Source organism: Strix aluco, chromosome 7 (assembly GCF_031877795.1).
Source record: "Strix aluco isolate bStrAlu1 chromosome 7, bStrAlu1.hap1, whole genome shotgun sequence".
NCBI classification, from domain to species: Eukaryota; Metazoa; Chordata; class Aves; order Strigiformes; family Strigidae; genus Strix; species Strix aluco.
The window spans coordinates 32,248,935-32,274,709 of record NC_133937.1 but is presented as its reverse complement, the minus strand read 5'-3'; the positions used below and the strand labels follow the sequence as shown (position 1 = coordinate 32,274,709).

Here is a 25,775-nt window from a genome sequence, read left to right as displayed (position 1 = left end):
ACGAGGCAACAAAAAACTAAGAGGCAGGAAAAAAATCTGAGGCAATTTAATGTTTTATTACACTTAAGTCAAACAAAAATATTTCACTTTCACAAGTGTAATCTTAAGATCCTTCCAATTTGCACAAAGCCTGAACTTAAAATATATATTTCAAGTGAACAAAAAAAGATGACCCTGCAGTTTTAGTAAGCAAATGTCTACTGTGCTCTATGAACAGTTATCTGGTATTCCTTGGTAACACCACCACTGGGTATCAACTACGTTTTAGAGAAATACTTAAAATCTGAGTAATTTTGTCATATCCCAGAATGGGACTTTTCTATTCTGATGTGAAAAACTTGACAGGGTAGAAATCCTGACAACGTAGTTACAGAGAAAACAGCATTAATACAATTTACTTCAAAACAATATTCACAGATGCATATTACACAGCGTGTAAGTGTAAATAAAGAGCTGTGAGCATGTAAGTGTTTTCTGGTTTTAGAGAAAACTACCTATATGCAGTCCAAGACAAGATTCAGCCTTTAATGATACTGAAACCAAGTTTATGAAGAACAATTTTCAGTCTAACTTCAGACTGGAAATTAAGTTGAAAGATGACCAATCAAGACAAGATACAGTTTTTCAAGTAAAATGAATAGTACTAAAGTTGAAGTAAGCTTTACGATCACAACAATTTCAAATGCAAGTCTGCAGAACAGACTCACAGTGATGGCCATTCCATCAACTTATGTGCATTCAACAGCAAAGTAAAAGCAAAAAAGCACACAGTGGAATAAAACAAAAACAGAACAGAAAACTTAACTTGTAGCCTTGAAATCCTTCAAGTTACACACTTATTTTACAGTAACAATCCAAGCATATGGATAATACAGGTACTTGAACAGCAGAATTTCTATAAAGCAACTCTTATTTTTAAGCTGATTAATATACTTGCTCTTCCAAAAAAGGATCTGCAGCAACCTGGTATACATGCAAATGAAACTGCACATGCCAGAGACTCAGCGGTCCAACAGTTTTTTCATTGCTGTGAATCCATCCGTATTCTCATACTTGTTTAAAAGGAAGAGTAGGATCTGTTCATGCCTTTTAAGCTGTGGAATAAGCAGAATTAGAAACACACAGGTTTGGGGGGGTTTTTAATTGCTGATTTCAGATTAGGGTAGATCCTAAAACTATAAACTCAGCTAAATCCCGTATTAGTTCAATGAATATACAGTTCCTTTCTGCTGTAAAAACTTCTGGAGGGAAAAAAAACCCAGCAGATTTGTAGCTGACTTGTCTCTGCCCATCCTCCTCCCCCCCCCCCCTTTTTTTTTTTTTCCAGAAAAAGCAGCTTCCTCAAACTAAACTGATGAAATACTCAAATTATGAGATCAGGATCTTAAATTTGGTTATCCACACATGTCTATTTCTTGATGTTTTCTGTTATATTGGAATCTTATGTCTTGTCTTCCTCTGTCATGAGACTTTGAGCCAAATTTATGGGAGTAAGGGAGGATAACAGAAAACAGAAAGTGACCAAATTGAAGTCAGAAAAGACATTAGATAGATCAAACTGGAAGATCAAAGAGATATAGAGGGTAAGGGAAAAGGAGTTCAACAGCCTACAGTGGGACAGAGAAATCAACTACATACAGGAACAGCTCAGTTTTACTGCCTTTCTGCCACTAAACTCCTGGTAACTATGCTTACTTTCAAGCAGTTAAGGTCTAACTGACCTTGAATAGAAATGCTCTTTTCCTACCTCCAAAATATCATAGTGCATATTTTTGCTTTTCACCTTGCTGCCTCTGGCTCTTTTTGAGCCTTGAAAGGTGTTTGGAGCCTGTGAAAGGGGTTTCTGTCTTTAAAATTAAAAATTTTGCTCATTCCTCACTTTGAGAAAGGCTGATGCATCTTTATTATAGTTAAAATTACTTTTAGTAATCCAAAGTTCTAATTTTTCATAAATAGCTTAAACTGAAATAAAAAAAAAATATGAGAAAGCTTAAAACTAGAAAGCTTTCAAAAATTACAGGAATATGCCAGATCTGTAAGAGCTACTTTTTTTTTCCCCAAAAGAAAAAACCTAATCTTGCTATGGGCAAACACTGTTACAAATTCCAGTATTCTACTGAACTCCAATTCTCAGCCCTAGCTCCGTGACTGCAGCTGTGGCACATATTAATATTATTCTCTGCTACCTGAAATACACATTGTACAGATTTTCTTACACATGCATCTGTCTGCCCAGTTGTAGTTGTACCCACAGCAAAACACAGCCATATTACTGAAAAAAATCCAGCTGCCCTTTGTCCAAATGACAGTTCATACAAAACACAGCAACTACCTTTACATAACAGACAAAAGTAACACTCCTGAGCCTTCATACTCTAGAGGAAAAAAAAAAAAGCTGTATGTGTGGCAAAACATAGACTAATGAAGTCTGTGTGATCTATACACTACCCTTCCTCAGTTTCAGGATACTCTAATTATTACCATGTACAAAACAAACTGAGAAAAACTGTTGGGATATTCACTTTGGGTATCTTCAATGTTTTGGTTAGTCATTATCTCCCTACTCCTATTTGCTCCCCACACAGGCTTTCTTTAAATTCTGGAAATGTAAAAAAAGCAAGTATTGCTTGCGACTGAACCTTACTTGCATTTTTAATTCTGTGCAGCAGCATTTGGCCTCAACTCCATTGCCTACAAAAAACAAAGCAAGTGAATGAGCAAAACACACATGGACACTGCTTCCCTCATTTAAGAGGTGGCATGTGGAATTCTCCAAGACTTTTAGAAGGAAAAGTCACTTAGGCATCCCACATGCCTGCAGTTCTTCAAATTAAGTAATCTGAAGTAATTAAGTGAAAGTATGTACCTTGATGTTCAGTATGTAAGTCTTCAGCACTGCAGGATTTGACCAAACCTTCCACTACCAGTTTGTCAGCCACATTCAGACTACCATTTTCAGAAAGTTCCTCCACTGTTACTAAATTAACATTTCCGTTAATCCCTTTCACTGTAATTGTGATGTATTTATTCAATAACATTTCTTTCAACTTGTCAAGTAATAATGGAGTCCACTCTGCTTTCTCTATTCCTGGAAAAAAAAGTACAATCAAGTTTGTTCTTTAAAGAATTCCTACATGATATGACTTGAAACTTACACATAATGCTATCGCTGTTTTTGAAAATATGCTGCTAAATTTTCCTAATATAAATAGCTTAGATTCTACAGATAATTAACTAAAACAGCTTTCACAGTATTAACCAGTACACTATTTCAGCAGATCGTGTTGTTTCTCAGTATTAGGGAATGAACACTATGATCAGAATAGGTACAGATTTATAATATTCAAGAAAATCATCATGTTTTTTTCAGGGTGGTTTTTCTGGTTGTTTTGGGGCTTTTTTTACCTGCAAGTGAACACATAATTGTCTGGAAAGGCAGCTTTAAGTACGAATCAGTGATTGGCAGCACCTTTGAAAGTGGTAAAGTTTCTGTGTTCCCATAATCTGCATACAGTACTTTCACTACAGACTGGTAATTTTGTAGAACAAGAGCTCTGTACCAACGGCCATCACCTGAAAAGATTGGGACAAGAAGAATCACCTATGAAGTACCATCTTATAAACAGCTTACCCAGAGAACAAGAATCTGTATAGATTTCCAGGAATTTTTAAATACTCTGGTATATACAAAAGGCCACTTGACAAGAAGCAAGCCCAGTGAACAAGGGAATAGTTTCCAATTGCTGTATTCATAAAGTGTTGCTTTCAGCATTTTGCCCAAATTATGCAGAAAATATTTTTATTACAATATTGTTTTAAGGATGTCTGCACACTGTATTTCTAGCTCCTTACCTTTGTTTCCCAATGCATATCGCCTCTCAAAACATAACCAAAGAGAAAAAAAAAATTACTCTTTTTTCCTCAATTACCCTGAAGAGCCATAAACAAAAAAAATATAATAAAAAATATAAATCAGTGGAAGTTAAAAAGAACTGTCAAACACTTAGGTACACTGTTGTGGTCAGCCTAGTATTTTTTTTTAATTCATCTATGCTGTTTTCCATGAGCTGTTATCTGATCTAGCACCGAGGTTCATTTTCAGTGCTTAGCCAGATCTCCTGTAACAATCCACGTGCAGTCAACGTTTAATATAAATCAACACTACTTTTTTTTTTTTTTTTTTAAATAGAGCTAATGTAATCGGCAGAGTATCCCCTCTTCTGAAAGACTAAGACAGTAAATTAAGTCCCCTCACTGTTAAAACTACTTTTGACTTGAACTAAGTTTGCTAAGCCTGCACAGCTTGTTCGGCTCACAAGGCTGAATGATCAGTTGTCATAGTCAGTGTCACTGCCCCATGCTTGCACAAAGCAACAACAAAAAAATCACCCAGTCACCCACAAACTGGAAGTGGGTCTGTATAGATGCAAGTGCACTATTGCTTTCCCATGAATTTCATGCCCCTGTGACTCAAACACAACAAATTTCCGTTTTAACAGTAACAAGTTTTCTTTCCTCTTAAAGTTCCATACATTTTGCAGGGCACAACCTATTTCTTATTTTCTTTTCCAGACTGTCAGTTTCTTTGCCCTGAAGATGCAGCCAGGCTATCCTTTGTAACTGAATTAAGAGATCTGTAAGCACTTTAAAGTTGGCAGTTTCCCTTTTTCTAAAGCAAAAATGGAAGTTGTGTGTTACGTGGTCAAGGAAATACAGGAACAAGCAATCGTCTCACCTGAAAACCTGGCACAACAGGGTTCACCCAGTTTTGGTTTGAAGGGCTGGTTCTTACAAGATTTACAATAGCTGTCTAGTTCAATCAACTGCCTGTGTAGCTTCTCTTGATCTACAGAAAAAAACATCTGATAATTAACCACATTTGGGTATAATGAAGAGCATACTTTTAAGCTTCCCTGCTCCCAACCTTGGAATTTTCTGTAATTTTCTACAGTCCGAGCTACATTTCCACATGGTTCAGTTTGCTATAGGCATTCATTTTATAAACTAGCTAGCAGCAGTGACTTCTTACTGATTATTAGGAACAGTGAACACTTTTTCTTACCTTCAATTTGAACTGGTACAGCATAGAACAAGTCTGGGCTTACAACTTCTGTTACACGGACAGATATGGTTTCATCTATAGCCAATTCTATCAACTTCCAATTTGCAAGTGAAGTTTCTAATAGAAATAATAAGAAAATGCAGTGTACCACCTTCCTCCAAACACATACACATTCTAAGTAACTGTTACAGCATATCTTTTTGAATTTTAGAGACAACTGCATGTCTTCAAGAAGAGAAATCTAAACCAAGATAATTCTTGCTTATTTTGCTGTTCATTAATAGCATATAAAAGTAGCTAAAGTAAAAAACACCTCAGAAAAATAAGGTATTGGAAAGTAAACATGGGAAAATTTAAGTTGTAGCAAGTTTGTAACTCTCTACTATCAAATATTCAAATAGCATTCATTTAAGACAAACCCAGCGATTTTTATCTCTCTCTTTTTGTCTACAATGCCACCTGCAGGGCAGTTGTGTTTAACTGTAAAAACTGACAATATAATCAAAACTATGCATCTTTATTATCAATAGTAACTATAGTTAAAACACAAGATCACAGTTAAAGGCTCGAATACTGAAAATTCTTGTTCAATCTAAAAGTTAACATTCATTTAATTACCTTTTTTGTCAGACTTGTTTGGAAAGTTATTTTTATCTTGCAGAACTTCCTTTACAGCCAATTTTTCAGAAGTTAATATCTCATTAATTACTTTTGGATGACCTGTGGAACTGTCAATAAGCTCTACACCTGCTCCATCCCTGGAAAGGGAAGTTACTCTGGCTTGAAGCTTTTTTCCTGCAGTATACATACAAAATCTTGCTGTAGCTTCTGGAATCCATTTGCTATTACCAGGCTTTATACCTAGGAAGTAGGAGAACTGTTCAAAATACCTCCATTAAGTGACTTTCTTCAACATTGTATTTTCCCTAAAAAAATGCCTTTTTTTAAAGCACAACTCCAAATACCAAGGCTACTTTTACTACCTTCAGAATACACACTGTACTTCATCCTGTTAACTGGTCTCCCTCTTCCTCCCTTCTTCTGAAAGAACACATTTCCTCAGCACTCCCAAGTTTTGTTTCCTACATTTTATGATATTCTACCAAGTAAATCCTCATACCTTAGCACAAACAACACTGTTAAGGCTGTTTATGAATCAGTTTAATATAGCCTTTTTAATCAAAGGAGGAGAAAAACTAATTGTTTTAAGAGACCAAAAAAACACCAGAAGACACCCTGACGAAATGTGGGTTTGAGTTTTTTTTCTATTTCCACATTTTCAGTTTTAAATGAAGTAGACTACATTAGAAAGAAAGAATAATTCTGAGTTATTTGGTATGGAAAAGAAAGGGGCAGGGAATTGGTAAAAGACTGAGAAACAGCAGTATGGTGCCAAACTCTGCAGCAATCAAATGAAGCATCCCTACGGAGAACTGAAAGGCCAACTTGCTTCATAAAAACAGATTAACTCCTTTGCCTGCAAAAATTTTGAGAAATAAGTTGCACAAGAGCACATTTGCTCCTAACAAGACAGCAACCAAAAGCTAGTAAGCACTACAGATGAAGCAGAACTAAAACAAGTTCCTTTTTACTGGTAAATCAGTAACCTCCATGCAGATCACTCCCCAGCACTGTCAGGAGCTTTGGGAAGAGCCACCATCTTTCTGTTAAATTCCAGTCTGCTGTGTAGTAAGGATAAAACAATGGCTCCTCCAATTTCTAGAGGCTGGAAGCAACAGATATAATAAAAACAAAACAAATTTAAAAAAAACCCCAAACCAGAGTTCTGTGAAGTATACCCTGTCATCACCTCCTTCTCCCAAATCAGCAAGTCTCTAAACACAACAGCCCTTATAAGAGAAAGAATTCATAAGAAGATCCACCTGAGAGCCAGCATTTAATTCCTTGAAATGGAAGTTTTAGGAACGAGGATGAGATCTGCCGTATTTTATCCAGTGGTACTTCCTCAACGTTTCCATAGTCCACAAAGCATACCCTGACAGTTCCATCTGAAGTAACATTTTTCACCAAAGCACGGTACCAGTTACCATCATCTAATTTTTAAAAAGTTTTTAAAAAAGAAATTACTTCACACATTTAATAAGTTTACCAGAATTTATCTTTTAGTAAATAAATCCAATTCTTTGCTAGCCTCTGCCAATGTAAACTATCAGCTGCTTTTTTTTTTTTTATGTTCACCCCATAAAACCAAAAATACTTTAGTCTGGTACTTACCAGAGAAAAAAGCACAGCAAGGTTCTCCATTCACAGGCTTAACAACATTTGGTGGTGTTTTCTGACAGTATGCAGACAATGATTCATTAAGTAAGTTTAGAGCAAGTAACTCTGAAAATTATAAAGAAAAATAAGAAGACAAGATCAACAAAATAAAATGACTTGAACATTATTCATACTGTTCATGCATAGCTTGCTTACAAAAGATTCGATGGGAGATTTTGGGGAATTTTAGAATGTCTTAAAAAAAAGAACTGTTGACACTGAGTTAAATAGTTTTAACTTAGACTTATTAGCAGGAAGATGTGAGATAGCTGATTATTTACTGACAAATTAGTTCAGAGTAACAACAAAATGACCAGTAATTCTTCCTGCTAATCCAAAAAGGACCCTTTCACTCCTAAATCTAAAGTATATTTTGCAGCCAGATAACATTATGGGAATTATCTAGTTCAGCCAGTGCACATGACAGATTATGGGATCTCATCCTGCTTGTTGGGTTGTTTTTGGTTTTTTTTTAATATCAAGTCCTTTAGCGTGCTCTATAACATCACTTTTAGGGAGAATTCAGTCATATTTTAAAGGCAATAAGCTACGAAGAATCTATATTATCCCTAGATAAGTCAAGGAATAAACTTCCCTCACTTTTTAAGATCTGGTTTGAATGAATTTAGCTTCCACTTCCATCCACTGAATTTCATCATGATCTGTTTCTAGTAGGTTAAAAAGCTGGTAGCTATCAGAAGCCTTTATAGTTGCAAGGAACAATAATTTTTTTTTAACTTATTTAAGGGGAAGTCAAGTCTCAAAAGCTGCTTTTTCTCATTTTCATGTCATTTTATCCCTTTTGAATCTTTTTAAGTTTTTATAAATTAGAACAGTACTAGAAGAGAGCTCCAGTAAATATTGTATGGGCACAGAGAACATGTCTCTTATTTGCTATCTTTTCTTTGGATATCTTTTGCCTAGGTTATGGTACCTCTTTTCACTTTTCTCTACGTTCTTAGTTTAAGTTTTATTCAACTGCTTACCTTTAACATTTTCAGATTTCAATTTCAGAGTCACTACATACCATGATCCAATTTCTTCGTCATTCTACTTGTATTCTTAGATAAAAAAACTCAGAGGTAAGCCTTGGTGCTATAAACTCACTTGAAGCAGTAATGTATTAGAACTATAATAAATGACAAGCCATTTGAAAAATGGAAGCAAAGAAACTAGCAGAAAGAAAAAAGCTGAATAAACGTACCACTGTTATTTGAAATCTGACAGTAGAATTCTCCAGGATTGTACAGTGCACACACTACGACATCTACTGTTTGTTTAAGAGTTAATCTACTCCACTTGTAAATTTTTTTCTTAACTGCATACTCTAGAGAGAACAGAGAAGAAAGAAGTAGAGGAAGGAAGAGAAATTAAAATAACTTTTACAGGAGAAAAAATTATACATCCTGAACACTCATTCATGTCCTCAAATTTTTTGTTATAAATAATCCAACAGACTAATTACCAGTGAGAGCCTCTGCAAAATAAAAGCAAGAAAAATGTGCCTGTTGGTTAATGTATCTGATCATTCCTGAGAAGGGCAAGCTGTCGATGAGCAGGGAAGAGTAATCACAACGAGGTACAGAATAGGTGGCAATAATCTGAGCAAGAGGGACTCTGGGGAACCTTGGTTGGGAAACAGAGTAGGGGGCATAGAAGAGGGAAACAGCTGTCAGAGTACTGGAAACGGTCTAAGGAGGAGAAAGAACAAAAAGATTAATAGAAAGACTGGTTGCAGAAGTTGGTACTATATATTGTATTCAAGCACCTGAAAAACACAAGTTGTGGAATAGATCATGTGAAAACTAAGTTATGGCACATCAGAGAAGCCATCATTTCTTCCATTAGCATATTACTAAATCTTCCTGTATTCTTCATAGCTGTTAAGTTTGTTACAGTTTGTGGTAGGCAGCAGCATGCAGAAATACTGTCAGCCTTTTTAAGACTTGAGCCCAAGTGGCTGGACTCCAACTTTGGCAGACGTTTCCTGTTTTAAGTGTTTGTTTTACTTCCTGAAAATGAAGCTCAAGAAAGTTTTGAGCTTCAGGGATGGCCATGCTGAGGTGCTGTTCCATCTGCCCAGTATCATGTCTGACAGTAGATTACTTTATTAAATCATACTGCCAACAGGCAAAGAAAAAACCCACAAAACCCCACCCTCCCCAAAAAAACCAACAACAACAAAAAAAAAATCCAAACAGGCTCTCAAATCTCCTTTATTTTCAGTGGAATACAAGACTGTCCTTCACACTATAAGCAACTGTCAGATCCCTACTTGAAGGGTCAAAGCACAGCTGGCATATTTTGAGCAATAGGCTCAAAGAAGTAGAACCTGGTTGAATTTTTCACTCCAAAAGGAAGATATATTGACAAGAAAAATAAAACTTAACAAATGGCTCAAATTTAAAGAAAGCTTTACAATGCTTAACAACTGTGAAATACAATTGTTTATTTTTTCATGTGAGGGTGAAATTTCCTCTAAGTAGTTCTCTAAACCAAAAAAGACATTGTTTCTTAATTTCTGGCAAGTTAACTAAAATCTACACTTATACTATGCTGGATCCAGCAATCAGAGATTTAATCACTAAGTTTAAATAAAGGAAACAAGCTAATGAAAAATTATTTTGCAAGTTGACAGAGAAATGTATCTGTTAAAATTCCAATATAAAACCCACAAGTTTTAAAACATGTAAAACAAAAGTTGATAATCTGTTTAGAACCTGCATTCAAAAGCTTCCACTTGGTGTGAGAAATTAAAAAAAGGTGAGAAGTAACCCAGAAACCTATGAAGTACAAAACAGGTCCAGGAAGATGGCCATAGATCATAATGTGTTTAGATATAACCATGAAAGTTACTGTTCATTTGAATTTTATACAAGATTCCTTACCCTTCTGAACAAAGATAAGGAATAACCATGTCCTGGCCACAAATCATCTAGTGAAGAAGATCAAAATTAAGGAATTTGGACATCACCTTGACAAAAATACTTCCCCCAGTTGTTAGTATAGCCTGATCAGGAGACAATATATAGTTTTACCAGTTACAGGATGGGTAAGAGGGGCTTATCATACTTTGTATGAGAGAAGCTAGGAATCTTCCCACAATACAAAGAAACCTGACATAAAATTTGAAAATCTCTCAAATTGAAGCTTTGGTCACTAAATGCAAAAAAGGCAATTCAGGCACAGCCTTGAAGTAGTATAGGCTACTGCAGTCAAACAAATTTTCAAGGACTAGGTTTAGATGTAAAATATAGGACAATGAAGATGAAATACTATTTGAGCTAAAGGACAAGGCCATAAGAACATGCAGGTACTAACTAGTCATATCCTGCTTCAACTGGAAATCGTAAGACTTCTAACCATAGGAAGTGAAATACTAATCTGGTCTTCCAAAAGTAAACAATTGCAACTTTGTTATGTATGCACACATCTATATACACACATGGACACACAACGAAACACACAATTTCTTCATGGGAAAGGTGCCATGGCTAAACTTCAGAGCTGCGAAGGTCAGACTTCATGAGCCAGACTGCAAAGTTCTTACCAGTTAAGAGCTTGCATTCTTTGTCTCCAAAGTAGGAGGTTTAATAGTGCCAGTTCAGCAGGATGTGCTCATACTCACCATTTGCTGGCTTAACATCACTCGTTCCAATTGCTGGTAAGGCCATCCTTGATTCCTCAGCTGCAAAGCCTTTCTCTCTGAAATGGCTCGCTATATTTATTACAGGAATAACTGATGCATCTACGAGCTCCACCACAGATCTATCACTCTCTTTATCCATTACTTTTACTGTGAGCACTTTGTCTTTCACCAGTTGGTTCATAAAAGAAATAGCTTTTGAGGTCCAGGGTCGTGACGGTGGCTTTACACCTAAAAAGTCACATAATATGGAAAGGTTCTGAGGACAGTCCAAGTCTCAACAATATGTGGAAAGGTACAACAACACTGTCTAAAAAAATACATTAAGCAGCAGATACACCACATAACTCACCTCCACTCTTCACGCTTGTAACAACATTCCAAACTCAGTTTAGATTCTGAACTTCCGTAGTACTTTGATTTAATGAAAATCTGACAAAGATCATATACAACTAGTCTATTACACAAAGAGATGCATAAATTCAGATTTAATACTTCCCTAGTATGAATGTCTGTAAGTGTCAGTCTTTGGGTCTCATGAATACAATCTATGGTTTTAAACAACTTTAACCATCTCTCAGCCAATGTATCTGCTACTGTAAGCTTCTTCCTCCTTAAACATTTACTCTTTATGATACTAAGTTTATTTCTAAAATGCAAGTTATAACCAGAACTTTATAGTAACAGATTGGCAGAAATTTCCTTCCAGAAAGATGTATTTTATGCAGCAGTAATCCTTGACTGCAATCATGAAACATCTTCTCTGATCACTTTTTTGTGTCCATGTTGTGTTTAGGACCTTCCTTAGTCTTAGAATACTCATTATCAGCTATGGGCATCATAAAAAGAGATTTCTTTAGGTCATATTCCGTATGCATCAGTTTCACTTCTACATACAAGGAAAGCATTGTTTCACGTTTTCCTCCAAAGAAGCTAGAATGTTGCTCTTTACCAAAAATCTGAAAATCAGGTTAAATATCAAGTATTGTAAGGAAGGATAGACATAAAGTATTCTAAAGGATGGGTACTGAAGCAAAGGGGTGGACTATCTGACATAGTGATGGGAACAAACAGAAAATAAACTATTTCCAACAGCAGGTTAAACAAGTACGTCAAAAAAACAGAGTAAGAACCTTGCTTGAGACAGAAGGATGAACTAGGAAGTGTCAATGTCCTTTCCAACTTGACAGATTTCACAAGCCTATGGAGAGGAGTCTATCAGTAGTTTCACTAGATTTGCCCCAGGGGAGGAGGAGAAATATAGTTCGAAATTTCAATATGAAATGAAGTTTTACCTTCCCCTGCACTGTTAGAACCACAACAGATTTAGTAATTCCACAAAGCTAGTAGGTGACTGAATTTTGCTTAGAATAAAAGCACATGCAAAACCTAACAGGTATGTTAATATAACACAGTTTTCCAAACATAGAACTACAGGTCACCAAGTACATTAGGAAAGACTTGTCATGTTTTGTAGATATGCCATAACAATTAAGAATTCTGGAAATAACACCTACTGTTACCTCCACCCTTCCCCATATTTCGATATAAGATACTACAGGTGTGATTGTTATCTAACCCCACTTATTTCACCTCTAACCAGTTTGAAACAGCTTATAATTTATTTCATACCTGCTAAAGTACATCTTATGGCTTGAGCTGGCAAGTCCATTAATCTTGAAATCATAGGACGAAGTCTAGTCAGTGGAAGAACTTCAAAATTACCATAATCTATATAGCCTACCAAAACAGTATCTTCAGAAACATATTGGATAACAGCAGCACGATACCAAAGATCGTCTTCTAGAAAGGAAGATACAGATGTTCATTATACTTGCTTTTAAACTTCTGAGAACAGAATGATTTCTGGGGCAAACCAATATAAAAATAAAATGTCATTCTCAATATAAAACAGCAGCCCTACAGCTCACACAAACTTTCACAAAACCCTTATGGACACAACATCCACCACCATCACCCCTCATATGAGTTGGGTGTTGCAAACTCATTCTTTCTGTAAAGAACTCCCCCGCCTCACAAATACATATCGCAACAAAGAATTGACTACCTTATGTGGATGTAGTGTCTATGTTCAATACATTTAAACAAACAGCATCTCAACTGACCACAATGACATGCAATTCAAAAGCCACACAACAGATCTAATTTCAGTATTTTAATTCTATTAAAGTATTTGAGAAATAGAAATACAAGCTTACTCAAATTTATCAAGACATCTGAGGTACTGAACTGAGAGCTTTCCCTAGCCAGGCACCTGAAACCAGGACCCATTCAAAGGCCAAGACAGCTTACTGGCAGCACTACCTTTTTCTGAATGTGCAAAAAAACATTTATTTTGGCTTATCTGTTCACTCCCACAGCTAAAAATGCAGCAAAGCCACAGGAAATGGAGAAATAAATGACCAGGAATGTTTATCAATCACGTAAGTAAGTTGTAGCAGCAACATTTCTGACCAGAAAAAAGGCATAAGAACAGCAACATGTGGAGCGTTTTCCTTGTTAAAAGCTGGATGAAAAGGATAATTATCTGTAAGGAAAAGAGATTCACCTTCATCCTACTGCACTCCAGGAAACAGGGCTTTAGATTCTAATAAATAAAAGGTATTTCTTTCAAATAGACTGACTAATTCCTAGCACAAAATACTGCTTTATGCAGAATACTAGCCTATGTTTAGGCAAGATTCAATTTTATCATGAGTTGGAAACTAAGTTATGAACATAGAATTCAAGACTACCAGGTCTTGGCTAAATAACGTTTTGAGAAGAAGTCTATCTGAGTAGCATTGTTACATATAATCCCATTTCTTCTGTCCCTTTTTGGGGGTCTAAAATGTCAAGTCTGTATTTATTTCCAGCCACAGGAAATAGTGCTCACCAACATTTAAAAAACCAAATCTCTTCATGGTCTCTTAAAAAGCTCCTTTATACAAAAATGAACCCAATGTTAAGAGTTTGCTCAATGAAGGGACCATTTAACGGCTTTTTTTAAACTAGTATTTTATAGATGACATCATTTGCTATTAATAGTTTTTTAAAATCACAACTACCAAATGCTATCCACAGCTAAAACCAGACAAAATAAACTCTGTACGAAACACTACTAAACCTAATTATAGAATGTGTTTATTTTTTGTAATAAAATGACATAAATTAAGAGCTATATTTTCACTCCATTTTTACCTGTGAACTGGGCACAGCACACATTTCCAGCAGGAGGATGGAAAGCTGGACTACTGGGAGATTTGCCACAATGTTCATTAAGAGACACTTGAAGCTCAGCAAGTTGACCTGATGTTAAAATATACAGATTTTGGAACATGCATTGTCTTGTAATTATTACAAAAGTACACAAATCTTAAGTTCAAAGCCCGGAAGAACATCTTGCAGTATAATGGAGATTATTTCCCGTAATGTTTAACATAATACCAAAATAGCGATGAGACTGGGACTCTTCAATCAATAAAATCAAAGAGAGTCCTCGAGTCAGTCTGAGGAATCACAGTGGTAAAGAGAATGGACAGGGAAAACCAGTCACAGACTTTTTCAACACAGGAACAAAACTGAAGCCAGTAGGAATTGACAGCAAGCTAGTGGAGGCATGCTAGAAAGAAACCAAGGAAGACAGCTCTTCAAACTACAGGCAGATGGCAAGTGCCACTTCTTGCCGAAGGACACACTATGCTGAGTCTACCCTGAATTCAAAGGCTGCACAAGTACACAAAAGACAAATCCACTGTAGGAGATGCACCTGGATGTGATCTGATGTAAAAGCCCTTTTAGCTGAAGGAAAATGCTGACTGGAACAGCACTAGGAGAACACATCCCACAAACTTAACTCTGCTCTTATTCTCCCCCAGTCATCTGTTTATGGGCACTGTGAGCAATGCACAGAAGTCCCTGCAGCCTAGCACTCTGGCCCATACCGTGTTACTTACAGTCTTACATTTTACTGTATCAGAAGACACCAAAGCAGGGTTTGAGCACTACTATCTGGCCTTCTCATATTTGGATATTCTCCCCATACTATGTAACAAATAAGTTCAGTTCACACACCCAGCCTACAAGGAAACACTTCCCGCCAGCGGTAAAGCAACAAGGCATTATAGGAATAAACACAGTAATTAGAAACTCACATTTCTGGAACATGTGAGAGAATATTTAACATTAAATATTTATGATACAAATTGACTTCAGATTGCAAAAATCCATGCCACATCATTTTTCTACTTTGCACTACTCAGACTGCCCACAAATTATCACCTTACAGGTTAGTAAGCAATATTAACAGCTAACACTGCCAAAAATATCCTCTACACCACCACAGCTGTTAAGTGACTAAGGCATAGCCTAAAGCTACAAGAGAATCACCACTTCAGGTCAAACTACAAGACCAGCAACACCTCCAAAACGCCATACTAGGTATCTTACATCCCATTTTCAACATGTCACTTACGGGCACTGTGCATCTGCTGACAGAAAAAGTTTTCTGGGTTTTGAATGCTGGAAACCACACCAGAAAATGCATCTCCAATACATACGGAGACACACGCTGCAACTGAATTACCACAGTAAAGAAATGCTTCATCTTCAGGTATTTTTTCTTTACTTCCTTTAGAATGGTTTTCTGACACTGTACATTTAAAAAAAAAAAAAAGAAAAAAAAGGTTGCTGATCAAAAGCTAGATGACTCTGAAAATTTAAACACACTGAAGTAGTTTATTCTTTTTGCTGACTCTTTGGACTTCAAAGGCTCCTGTCATATTATCCATTAAATCAATGCTCACATAATCATCACTAACAAGTACTTTATACTATTAAAAAGCTATGTACTACTGTCACTAGTGACCTGACGAAAGCTCCACCAGCCAATGTTTTTAAGTAGGAGGTGATGCTGGTGAACAGCTGGAGTATTTACTACATTCAGAATATCCTGCAACATGGGAGGACCTAAAATTCCCAAAGTTTTTTCTGTCTCTTACCAAGAAGTTTGACTTGCTTGCTTACCTTCTGGACAGTCTCCTCCTTTGGCATTACTTCCTGGAGTTAAATCAGACCTGATTTCTAAAGGTACTTTATCTTGGCAGTCTCCTTAAATACAGATGTAAGAAACAAAGTTATTTACCATACAAGATAGTCATCATTTAGTTTCATTTCAGAACCATTTTCTGAGCCTAACCTACGTTCCTATCACAAGGTGAGCATGTTCTACTTATTTGTTGAGTGCTTAATATGCAAAATAAAAGTAGCTTCAGAGTCTACTTAAGTTTTCTGAAGACATTCACAGATCCAAGACTGTTTGACTAAATGAAATGTGCAAAGCAGTAACAGTCAACATTTACTCAGTCACTAAAGACTGTTGGCTGAAAAACTGATTACACCTTTTCAAACACAAGGATTCGTAACTTACCTACATATTTATAACACTAAGTATCCAATGAGTTACCAAGATTTACAAAGAAAACTTGAGGTTTTTAGCTATTACATATTCCATTTCCAATGCATGAAACAGTGTTCCAAGCTTTCAATGTAATTATTTTCAACTGAAAACCCAAATACAGGTGTTTAAGTTGCTTGTAAAATCACAGAATAGATGCATGCAACATTTCATGAATGCAGTGATATTTTTGCGATCATCTTCTCTCCAAGAGGTTGATAAGTTACATTGCTTTGCCATTATTGTGCTGTAAAGCAACCAAGTGTGAAAAATGCCCAGCACAGCCCCAAATCAGTTGAATTACACAGGACTAAGGTAAACCATCATTTTATAGATTCCAGGGACTATGGAGATAAGCTGCCGACACATCAGGAATTTTAGCAAGCTAAGAGAATCAACCATCACTTCCTTCAAAGCTTCTGTGTGATATCAGCGAGAAGAACATGCTCTTACCACTATGCTGTTCTTGCTCTGCAGCCAGAAAAACACACAAACAAAAGAGCCCTCCGAATAATGACAACAAGCACACCACCTTCCGTGTATTGATCTGGTTTCACAATCAAAGCCACTCCCCCAGCTCAACTGAAAATCTGAATTCACACCCCTCAAAGGTCAAGTGCTCTGCCTGCCTCTGTCTGCTGAGGCTTGCTAAATTAGAAATATAAACATGCTTAAGAGTTCTCCAACTAGATACAACAATACCCAGTGGTTACACTTTCTTTGAGATACTTTTTTAGTGAGCATGTACAAAATAGAAGCTGCTAAAATCCTTAGTGAAACTAGAAACTGATACTATCATTTTTAAAGAGTTAAAAATGCACGAGATAAAAGGAACAACATGGTCCCAAACCTGCATGTGTCTATTAAAACAGAAAAATAAACAAGATAATGTGCAAAACACTGAATTTATTACAATTCTACTGAAAAAGTAACTTACTAAAACTTAAGGTTATTAAGCATAACAAGATACTTCAGGTACAGTGACCTCTATATGGAAAGGTGAGATAAAAGAAAATTAAAACAAACAAAAAAACAAGGGGCAGGTTGGGAGAATAACAAGAGGGAGGAGAACAAAAGACAAAAACCCTCCTCTTTTAAAGGTATTGGGCAGGGGTAGCGAAAGTGAACATGAAAGAGCTATCAACTGTGTTGGTTTTTCCCCCCCCCCCCATATACACTACCAAGCACTTACCAAAATCAGGAACAACATCATCTACAGCAAAACTCAACATCATTTCCTCCTGTAATACATCAACAACAGTTACTGAACAGTGCTTTCCTATGAGTTGCAAATAAATGTTGTCTATGCCTTCACTCCATCCTTTTTCTTTTGGATCATAATTAGCGAAGGAACACTTAATGGCCTGGAAAGAATTACAATTAGAACAAGAGGGGATAGGGGGTTATTTGCCCTGTAGAAGAAGTGACTAAGTAATTAAGACCCTCAGAAATATAATTTTGCATATAAAAGTTAAAGCTGCTGTTGGAATTGAAGGTGTATCAATTCAATTAACTTCTTTACAAGAGAGTTAAGAATTAGAAAATTACGTTCAAAAACTGTAAACTACATTTCCTCTGATTCTCCCACTATTTATGGTATCTCACGTAAGGCGTGGTTGTATCACACATCACATCTGACCACAGGTGCATGTCCTAACTTGCCCTCAGCAGACACTGAAGGCTTTAAGTCAAGATTCAAACAGCTCTCAAAGTCTTTCATGGACCCAGCAAAAAGTCACACAAACAAGCTATGAACACTATTCCAACGGTGGCTAGTCATAGTTGTCACTGGTTGAAAGACTGCTTCTCTGTTGTTCTTTGTGTGTAGTTAAACATACTAGTTTAACTCGCAGATTAAAGCTAGACGATCTCTGTTGTAACTGAAGACATCACATAGTATGGCAATGAACTCACACCAACAGCTGTCTTTACTCCAAACAAAGTCTGCCCAAACTACAAGTGATTTTTCACTACTGCGTAAAACCAGATTACAACACGCAGGCAGAATGTTTCCCCTTCTGTCCTCTAGCGTGTAAGGGACATGTGGACCTAACTGCCCTGCAGGGTTTTTTTCCATCAACTCAGAACCCAAGAATTCTGGGACTAGGAATAAAAAAGCCAGGCAGCCTTCCTCACTCCCATGGAATAGCTAGGAAACATTTCGGAAGGTGAACTTAGTGTAGTAAAGCAGTTTTTATGCATCTCTTTCACTGAACACAAAATACTGTGATAATGACAGTTACACTGAGACATGAATTACACTCATTTCAGAGCTGTTAATTTAAAACACCTCAACTACTGTTAGAAAAATAGAACTCACACAGGGAGGAAACAACAGTTCAGTGTCTTTGTGCAGAGCTTTAACCCAGGAGAGTGGAATGCTTTCTTCATTTCCGTAATCAATATAGAATACTTGTGCTTTCCTTTGAGATATATCCAGATCTTTTACCAGTGCTCTACTCCAGGTCTGTGTAGGAATAAACAATACTCTTAGTAAGAGCACAACGTATTTTGTTTTACTTCAGGCTTGTTTATCAAAGGCAGTGACCACTTCTGAAGCAACTCAGATGAATACAACTCACTGTAGTGTTGACTGCTGTGATGATAAAATTCTACTCCTATGATGACCATACAGTTGATCAAGAATCTGCTAATAACAGAGGAGAAAAAGGGGAAGATACACAAAAAAAGGGGTGTGAAGGGAAACAGGAACTAGATGTGGCTATAGAAATGCAACCGGAAAAGTCAGGTAAGAAATTAAGTAAGAATAAACTAATTTAAGCAGAGTCATATTCCAAACTCTTCTAACTACAGTAGTTTAAACTTGCTAAGAACACACACAGCCTTCAAGCAACAGTAGGACGAACAGTGTCTACAGGGCTCAAGTACATAAACACACAAAAATAAACTTTTTAGAGGAGGAAGGGAAAAAAAATAATCAGTACCTTAAAACTGATTTCCAGATGTTATAAAGCTAGTTACTACCACAATTCCACCACAATAAACTGATCTCTAATTAGCAGCCTTCACTGGTAGAGCCATAAAAGCAAAGCATGCAAACATGATGAGCTCAACACAGAATGCTTATTTTATGGACAATCAGATGTTACCTGATCCAAAGTACACCTTGCAACACACACCTCCCCTTTGACAGGAATATATTGCTCTTGAATAACTTTGTTAGCATAACAGTCTTGCAGTTTCGCAGAAAGTTTACTGATCTGGTCTAAAACTTCTGGAGAACTCATCTGTATATAAAATTCACGTGGGCTCTTGAACTCTGTTACTGTACCCTAGAGAGAAAAGCCATAGTAGATGATAATTATGCAAGAACAGCGTATTATTCAGGACCAGTGTTCATTTCAGTAAATGCTTTTCAACCTATACCCGATTTTGTTCTTTCATTTTGAATCTAGCAGCAGTTAACTGCAGGGAACAAAACCAGGGATGTTCACCTTCACAGAAATAATCTTCCTCACTTTCTCCCCCTGAGCCCCACTCACATTTACTCATCTTTATAAAAATAAAGGAATTTTACATGGGAGGGAAATGAGACAAAGAGCTGAGGTGACATGCAGCTATATATGCTTAACAAAGCTTCAAATGCAACCTAATAATGCATTGTAGGATTCTTCCAAAATAAAAGTACCTGTACTTTCATTGCTTTTTTGATCCCGAGAGTCTGGAGATCTGAAAGCATTATTTTCTCGACATGGTCTTCTGTCTTGAGAGAATCCACAGAAGTTGAATTACCCTATTTAAAACAGCTACAAGTTATGTTTAAACTGAAGCTGTTCAGCTGTAGCTCCTTGTAGTAACAAATGAAAAGAGACCTTTTTATCATTTCAATAAACATGTAAAAAAAGTGCTTTTGTTGACTTTCAATAAGAGTCTTACAGACTTTGTATTACTCTTGAGAATAACTTAAAACATGATCACAGAGTTATACTGACCAGACAATGAAAAACAAGTGCTGAAGTCACACATCCAGCTCTTCTTTTCACACCTGTTTTACACAACAACTCAGCTGTATTTCCTGCTTCTAATACTCTCATAAATAAAAGGAATATAATTCCACCTGCTTCCCTGCAGCCTTAATACCACAGAGTAGATTACAGCTACTGCTTTAACTGCTGGCATCCATTTTTTAAAAAAGTCTGAACATTTAATATAGCCTGTCTAATGCATACCATCTGTGTCTGTGACATCCTAAAAACATTAGAAAAATAACCTCATACACATCCTTAGGGAAAACCTCTTCACATTTGGTCCAACATACTACAGACAATGCACGATGACTGAGATTACTGTTGCAACTGCCAAACTGTTTACTTGCAACAAAGATCCTTCTAGAAGATTTTCCACAAAAAAAAACTATCTCACTGCAATAGCAAAATACATTAAATATTGTTCAATATGCACTATAAGCTCTCTTACTTCTGCAGAACTTACCTGAGCTTCAGAAAATGAATCAGGGAAAAATAAAGCCTTCTGATATTTCAAAATAGGTTGACTACAAATTGTTTATTCATGTTGTACATCCTCTTGCTATAAGGGTCCTTCACTATCACTTGATCAGTTTCATTAGAACGCAGTCACAAGTACACACACAGCAGAAACTTATCAGGATGAACTAACAAAAGTCTCATGACCCAAAATGAAGTCTCTTTTCCAAATTCCTTCAAAAAGTTAAAACAGCTGAATAAGCTACTTCAAAGAAGCGCATGGCAAAGTTTTCTTGTAAAATGCAAACATAATGCTAGCTGGAGGTATACACATTCACTTGCTTTGATAAATATCATCCCAAGAAACTGTGAAGACAGCAAAATGACCTCCTGCAGTTCACAGGAAGACTATGGGAAATTTCTGGCTGAATTTAAGATCAAGAGAGGCTTCAAAACATCGTAAAGGAGAACTGCGCCATTTTTTAATTCCTGCTGCAGCAAAGAAACAAACGCTTGTCCGCATCTGTTACTATACGATACTACATTAAATGTATTTCTCAGATAATTTACAATGCTCCAAGCATCAGCTCATGATCTATGAAGAAAGAGAAACACCAGAATTTTTCTGGTGGACAAGCTACATCTGTTTCTTCCTAAAATATTTCTCTAGCAACTTCATACATGTCTTCATTTTTAGCTTTTTCACAACTTTTTCAAACAAAAAACGAGTTGTCTGATAGTGTTGCTAAGATGTTACTCTAGAAATAACATATTTTTGAATGCTTCTCCCAGTAACTTTTGATTTGAAGCTCTGATCTTTCTAAAATGAGGAGATGATTATAATCTTTGGAACTTGTTCCTTTCCTGTATAGGTTAAATTAAGTATATTGCAACTAGCTCACAGCAGATCCATTCAAGACATTGAAAATTGTATTCTATACCTTAAGAGAAACTCTCTTCTCAGTTTTAGCAGGTAACTTGCCTCCATTGTTATTAGTTCCACTGTAATTAAAGAAAAAGATGTTAATTTGGAAGAACCAAAGACAGACAAGTAGCATTCATAACACCTACTTGCAAATAGAACAAAAAGGCTGTGTTCATAGTCTGTGGGTTTTGTCAATCTTTATTCCTCCTCCAAGAAAACACAGAATTGCAAGTTTGCTAGTTCCGTGTCATGCAACATCTGGTGTGTTTTTCCTGATGCTACCATCAAAAAAAAAATTTTTTTTATTAAAAGGGAGAAGTCTTACACTGCTGTTGTTGAGTTCTGCTAACACTGTAATCCCAAATCAACCTCAAGAACTATAAAATTGAAAAAAAAAAGTTGCTATTTCAGTTGAATACATAAGTAATATCCAGATAACATATATGCCAGATTGTCCCTGTGTCCCCCCATTCAGTCCCTGTAGAAAAACTTGTGGAAAAAAAATAAATCTCTTGTAAACTTTGATTATGGGCAGCTGGTTGCAGATTCACTGAACTGCAATCATCACTCCTTGATAGAGATTGTCAGCTTAAATGCTCAGATCACTCCCCTAAACTCTTCCAAAGCCAGCCAGTCTATTCCTACCATGTTATAACCTAATGGTGCTTACTTTAATTGAAACAGATCAGGGAGTGATCTCTTGAACATCTAAACTGGCATGTCAAAAAGCAGTAATGAGCAGCTAGAGAATGGCCTGGCTGAGACAACTTCTTCTAATTGCAGCTGTGCTAAGATAAAATACCCAGGAAGTTCACTGAGGCTACAGTTAAGATTCAAAGGGTGCCTCTTCAGAGCCTGTTAAATGCAATCCATTAACCATTCCAATGCTGAAAAGCACAGTCTCATTTCTTCTCCCTTCCCTATGCCATGAACAGCAGTAACAGTCATGTGATAAACTGGTATTCTTACTGCATGCTCACGTAGTTCTAACACAAGTAAAAATAACGCTGCTTTAAGTCATGCTACAGAACACATTAAGAACAACAATCTTTCAAGTCACCCTTCTAAAGCAGCAGAGCTGAGTTTTCTGACAAGTATAAGATAATGCAGTACTAGCCCAAAAATAAGGAACATATTTTACTGTAATCGTGCCTTTACATGGTCATTTAAGTTGTACTGTGAGGAATATTGTCTTTCTGTAAAGACTGTTTGACAGAACTTTTAAGAAACTTACTTCTGTTTAACTGGCTCACATACAACACTATGTGCACGCCAATCTTTTTTCTGACAGTCTGCAGAGCAATAGTATATTTGCTTGCATTGTGAACATCTGAGGGATCCTAAGAAAAAAAAAAAAAAAGAAACATCTATATCAGAAGAGACAACAGCTGTTAAGATACAGACTCCATGTATTATTTAATAACTGCTTTACAAGACTGTTCCACTACAGTTCTAAGCACATACAAATAGGTATTTGTATTCACATATAGCTATCAGACATTACCACCCCAGTTGTCCCAAATTGCTTCTATATTTAAGAAGGAAAAAAACCCCACATTTTTGGTTAAGGAGATGCTCTCTTCTGTTTATCAGTTCCATAACTCCAACTATGTTCTGAATAATCAGTATACTCGCATCTGAGAGATAAAAATATAGATCCATTTTAAGACATCTCTGAGCAAACCTTCTGATCCAGTTTCACTGATAAATATACTACGCATCACAGACTACAGGACAACAGGCACTCACCAAACAGACCACAATGATGGCAAGTCTTCATCTGAGGTGGTGGTATTAATGAACTGAAGAGACTCTTATCATAGCCAATAGAGAAAGCATTCTCAAAGGAATATTGCAATTTCTTTGGCTTCTTATGAATCAAATCAGAATGAGACACCTATGGAAGAAAAAATCTGAAGTGGTTCTTACCAGAAAAAAAGCTGTCCATTATAGTAGAAATAGTCCAATATACCAAAGTGTGACAACAAAAAGTGTCAAAATTTCAAAGTTCTAGAAAGAGCAATATATGTTGATCATTTCTGCTATCTAGAAACACTCAGACTATTTGGGGCAATTATAAAGTGCAATAACTCACAGTATTTCCTTTACCAGCTGCAGCTTTCAACAGCAAGGCCCCTCTACCAGCTATGCCTTCCATGGAACTTCCTAGAAGCAGAAGTATTTGCAAAGAGATCTGATTAACAATGCTAATACATGCCTGTGTTACAGAGTATGGACACAAGACTTCTCTGCTTATCTCTTATCTACTCCTACTATTCTGATAGCAGGTTTGAGCAAATGGAGATGCTAGGACCATGACACACTCCAGAAGTCACTTCTTGTTATCACTCTAATACTACGTTTATTCAAACTTACCATCAGTGGTATTATTAAAGCAGCAGTTTCACAGCTCTGTGCTTATCACTTGATATAAGTCTTAATGTCCTCCATCCATAAATTTGTTTCAATTAAAGTTGTTCAGCAGTAACAAAAAAAGTTACATCATTTCCAATATCCATAGGGCAAAAATTCACAATGGGCAATTTTACAGTAGCTGAAACAGTACAAGTTTCTTTCAATGCTGTTGAACATGTGGCCTATGTTGTTTATACTTCTGCATAGTTTTGTCACATCAGCAAGCATTCATAAACAAAATACTCTGAAGCAAGAGATTTTGACTTTCCAATGAATGCCTTATAAGCCTTGTGGTCTTTTCCAGCGAGTTTATTCTTTATGAAACAACTCTTACACAACAAACATTCAACTAAGCCTGCATACTAGGAACTATGTTTTTATAAGTGGACAACTCATTTACCTACAAAAAATTTGTTTCAGTTGTAGACTACACATGCCATTCAAAGCTTGTTGCAGTCTGGCAGGCTTATTAGCCCAAGTTCTCTACCAAGCCAACATAAAGCTTACATGGCCTTTTTTCCCCACCTGGAAGCAAGTTAATCTTGTAAACTTTGCTTAAACTAAAACTCTTGTTTAACATGAAATCAAATTTCATGAACTCTCCAGACCCAAGATGGCTGCATACCAAGCTATCTCAGATCTCCCAGAATCAAGTCTTACCTCCAGCCCCATTTGAAGTAAAAGAGAACATGGTTCAGACCGTACTGAGGCACTGATGAAGGCAAGAAACATTGCTGAAGGAACTCCAACTCTCACTGCAAGTATCTGTGCCAAATTCCCCAGTACTCCAATAATCCTGTTTTTTCAATTATCTAAGACACTCCAGCCCACACAAGTTTGGATAATTAGGAGCTAGCTGTATTTATAAGCCATACTCATACTGATGATGTTTATCAATAATCTAGTATATTCACAATTACAGAAGAACAGTCAAGGTACCTTTGTCAAAGTCTCTTTTATTGCACTTGTGCTGCAGTTAAAACTTTCTGTACTGTTTCTACACTTGGCAAAAAAATATCCTGTACTGTTTGTTCACAAAATACCAACTTTTGTTAGATATTTCAGAAACTCAGCCTCAAAACTGAGAGCTTTTCAACAGGAAGTTGGCACCTGCAATTCTGCTGCTTTAACCTCCACCTACAACTTCCCTATGTTTGTCATTCATGTGAAGTGGTTCTGCCATCATGTAAATGTTCACATCAGAGTATGATGAAAGGTGGCTGTAGGCCAGGTAACTACAAAAGCATGGATTTAAAGGCTAATTCAGGCAGGCACACAAATATTTTTAAGCCAGGTTCTGAAGCTATATTTAAGCACCCATTTTGGGAGACTAATTCTCTACTATTTCTTTAATTTACACAGTAAAAACTAAAACACTGCATTAAAGATCTCAACAACAAACACTCCAGATTAAGTGACAAAAAGTCCTTTAGGAGGGGAATGCACTGATAAGCAGGAGCGGCCCTTACCACCTGCACATGAAGCTTGCTGGATTCACAAGAGACATGCCTCTCTGCAGGAAATTCTAAACTCTAGATAAATCACCC

The 25,775-nt window shown here is 36.5% G+C and overlaps 1 protein-coding gene across 1 annotated transcript; it reads right to left on the bottom strand.

The window, feature by feature from the left end:
• Nucleotides 1–937: 937 nt before the first annotated feature.
• TDRD1 (tudor domain containing 1) lies at nt 938–25,414 on the bottom strand. Its single transcript, XM_074830084.1, has 24 exons — nt 25,366–25,414; nt 23,909–23,979; nt 23,563–23,710; nt 23,048–23,153; nt 21,830–21,890; nt 20,093–20,197; nt 19,554–19,736; nt 18,764–18,910; nt 17,636–17,807; nt 16,014–16,097; nt 15,463–15,639; nt 14,190–14,297; nt 12,621–12,791; nt 10,971–11,219; nt 8,547–8,669; nt 7,298–7,408; nt 6,946–7,116; nt 5,681–5,923; nt 5,063–5,179; nt 4,736–4,846; nt 3,406–3,573; nt 2,867–3,088; nt 2,645–2,691; nt 938–1,094 (listed from the first exon to the last, which is right to left on the bottom strand). Exons 1-24 carry the CDS (start codon nt 25,412–25,414, stop codon nt 1,002–1,004), a joined length of 3,237 nt encoding a protein of 1,078 aa, XP_074686185.1. The 3' UTR covers nt 938–1,001.
• Between the last annotated feature and the right edge of the window lie 361 nt (nt 25,415–25,775).

Excerpts from the sequence above, each read along its gene's own strand:
- TDRD1 (XM_074830084.1), bottom strand. The coding sequence starts at position 25,414 with ATGATGGCAGAACCACTTCACATGAATGACAAACATAGGGAAGTTGTA. Across the intron at positions 19,737-20,092 it reads AAAAAGCAATGAAAGTACAG|GGTACAGTAACAGAGTTCAA; the intron begins GTACTTTTATTT and ends TTTTCTCTCTAG. Across the intron at positions 5,924-6,945 it reads AATTAAATGCTGGCTCTCAG|GTATAAAGCCTGGTAATAGC; the intron begins GTGGATCTTCTT and ends CCTACTTCCTAG.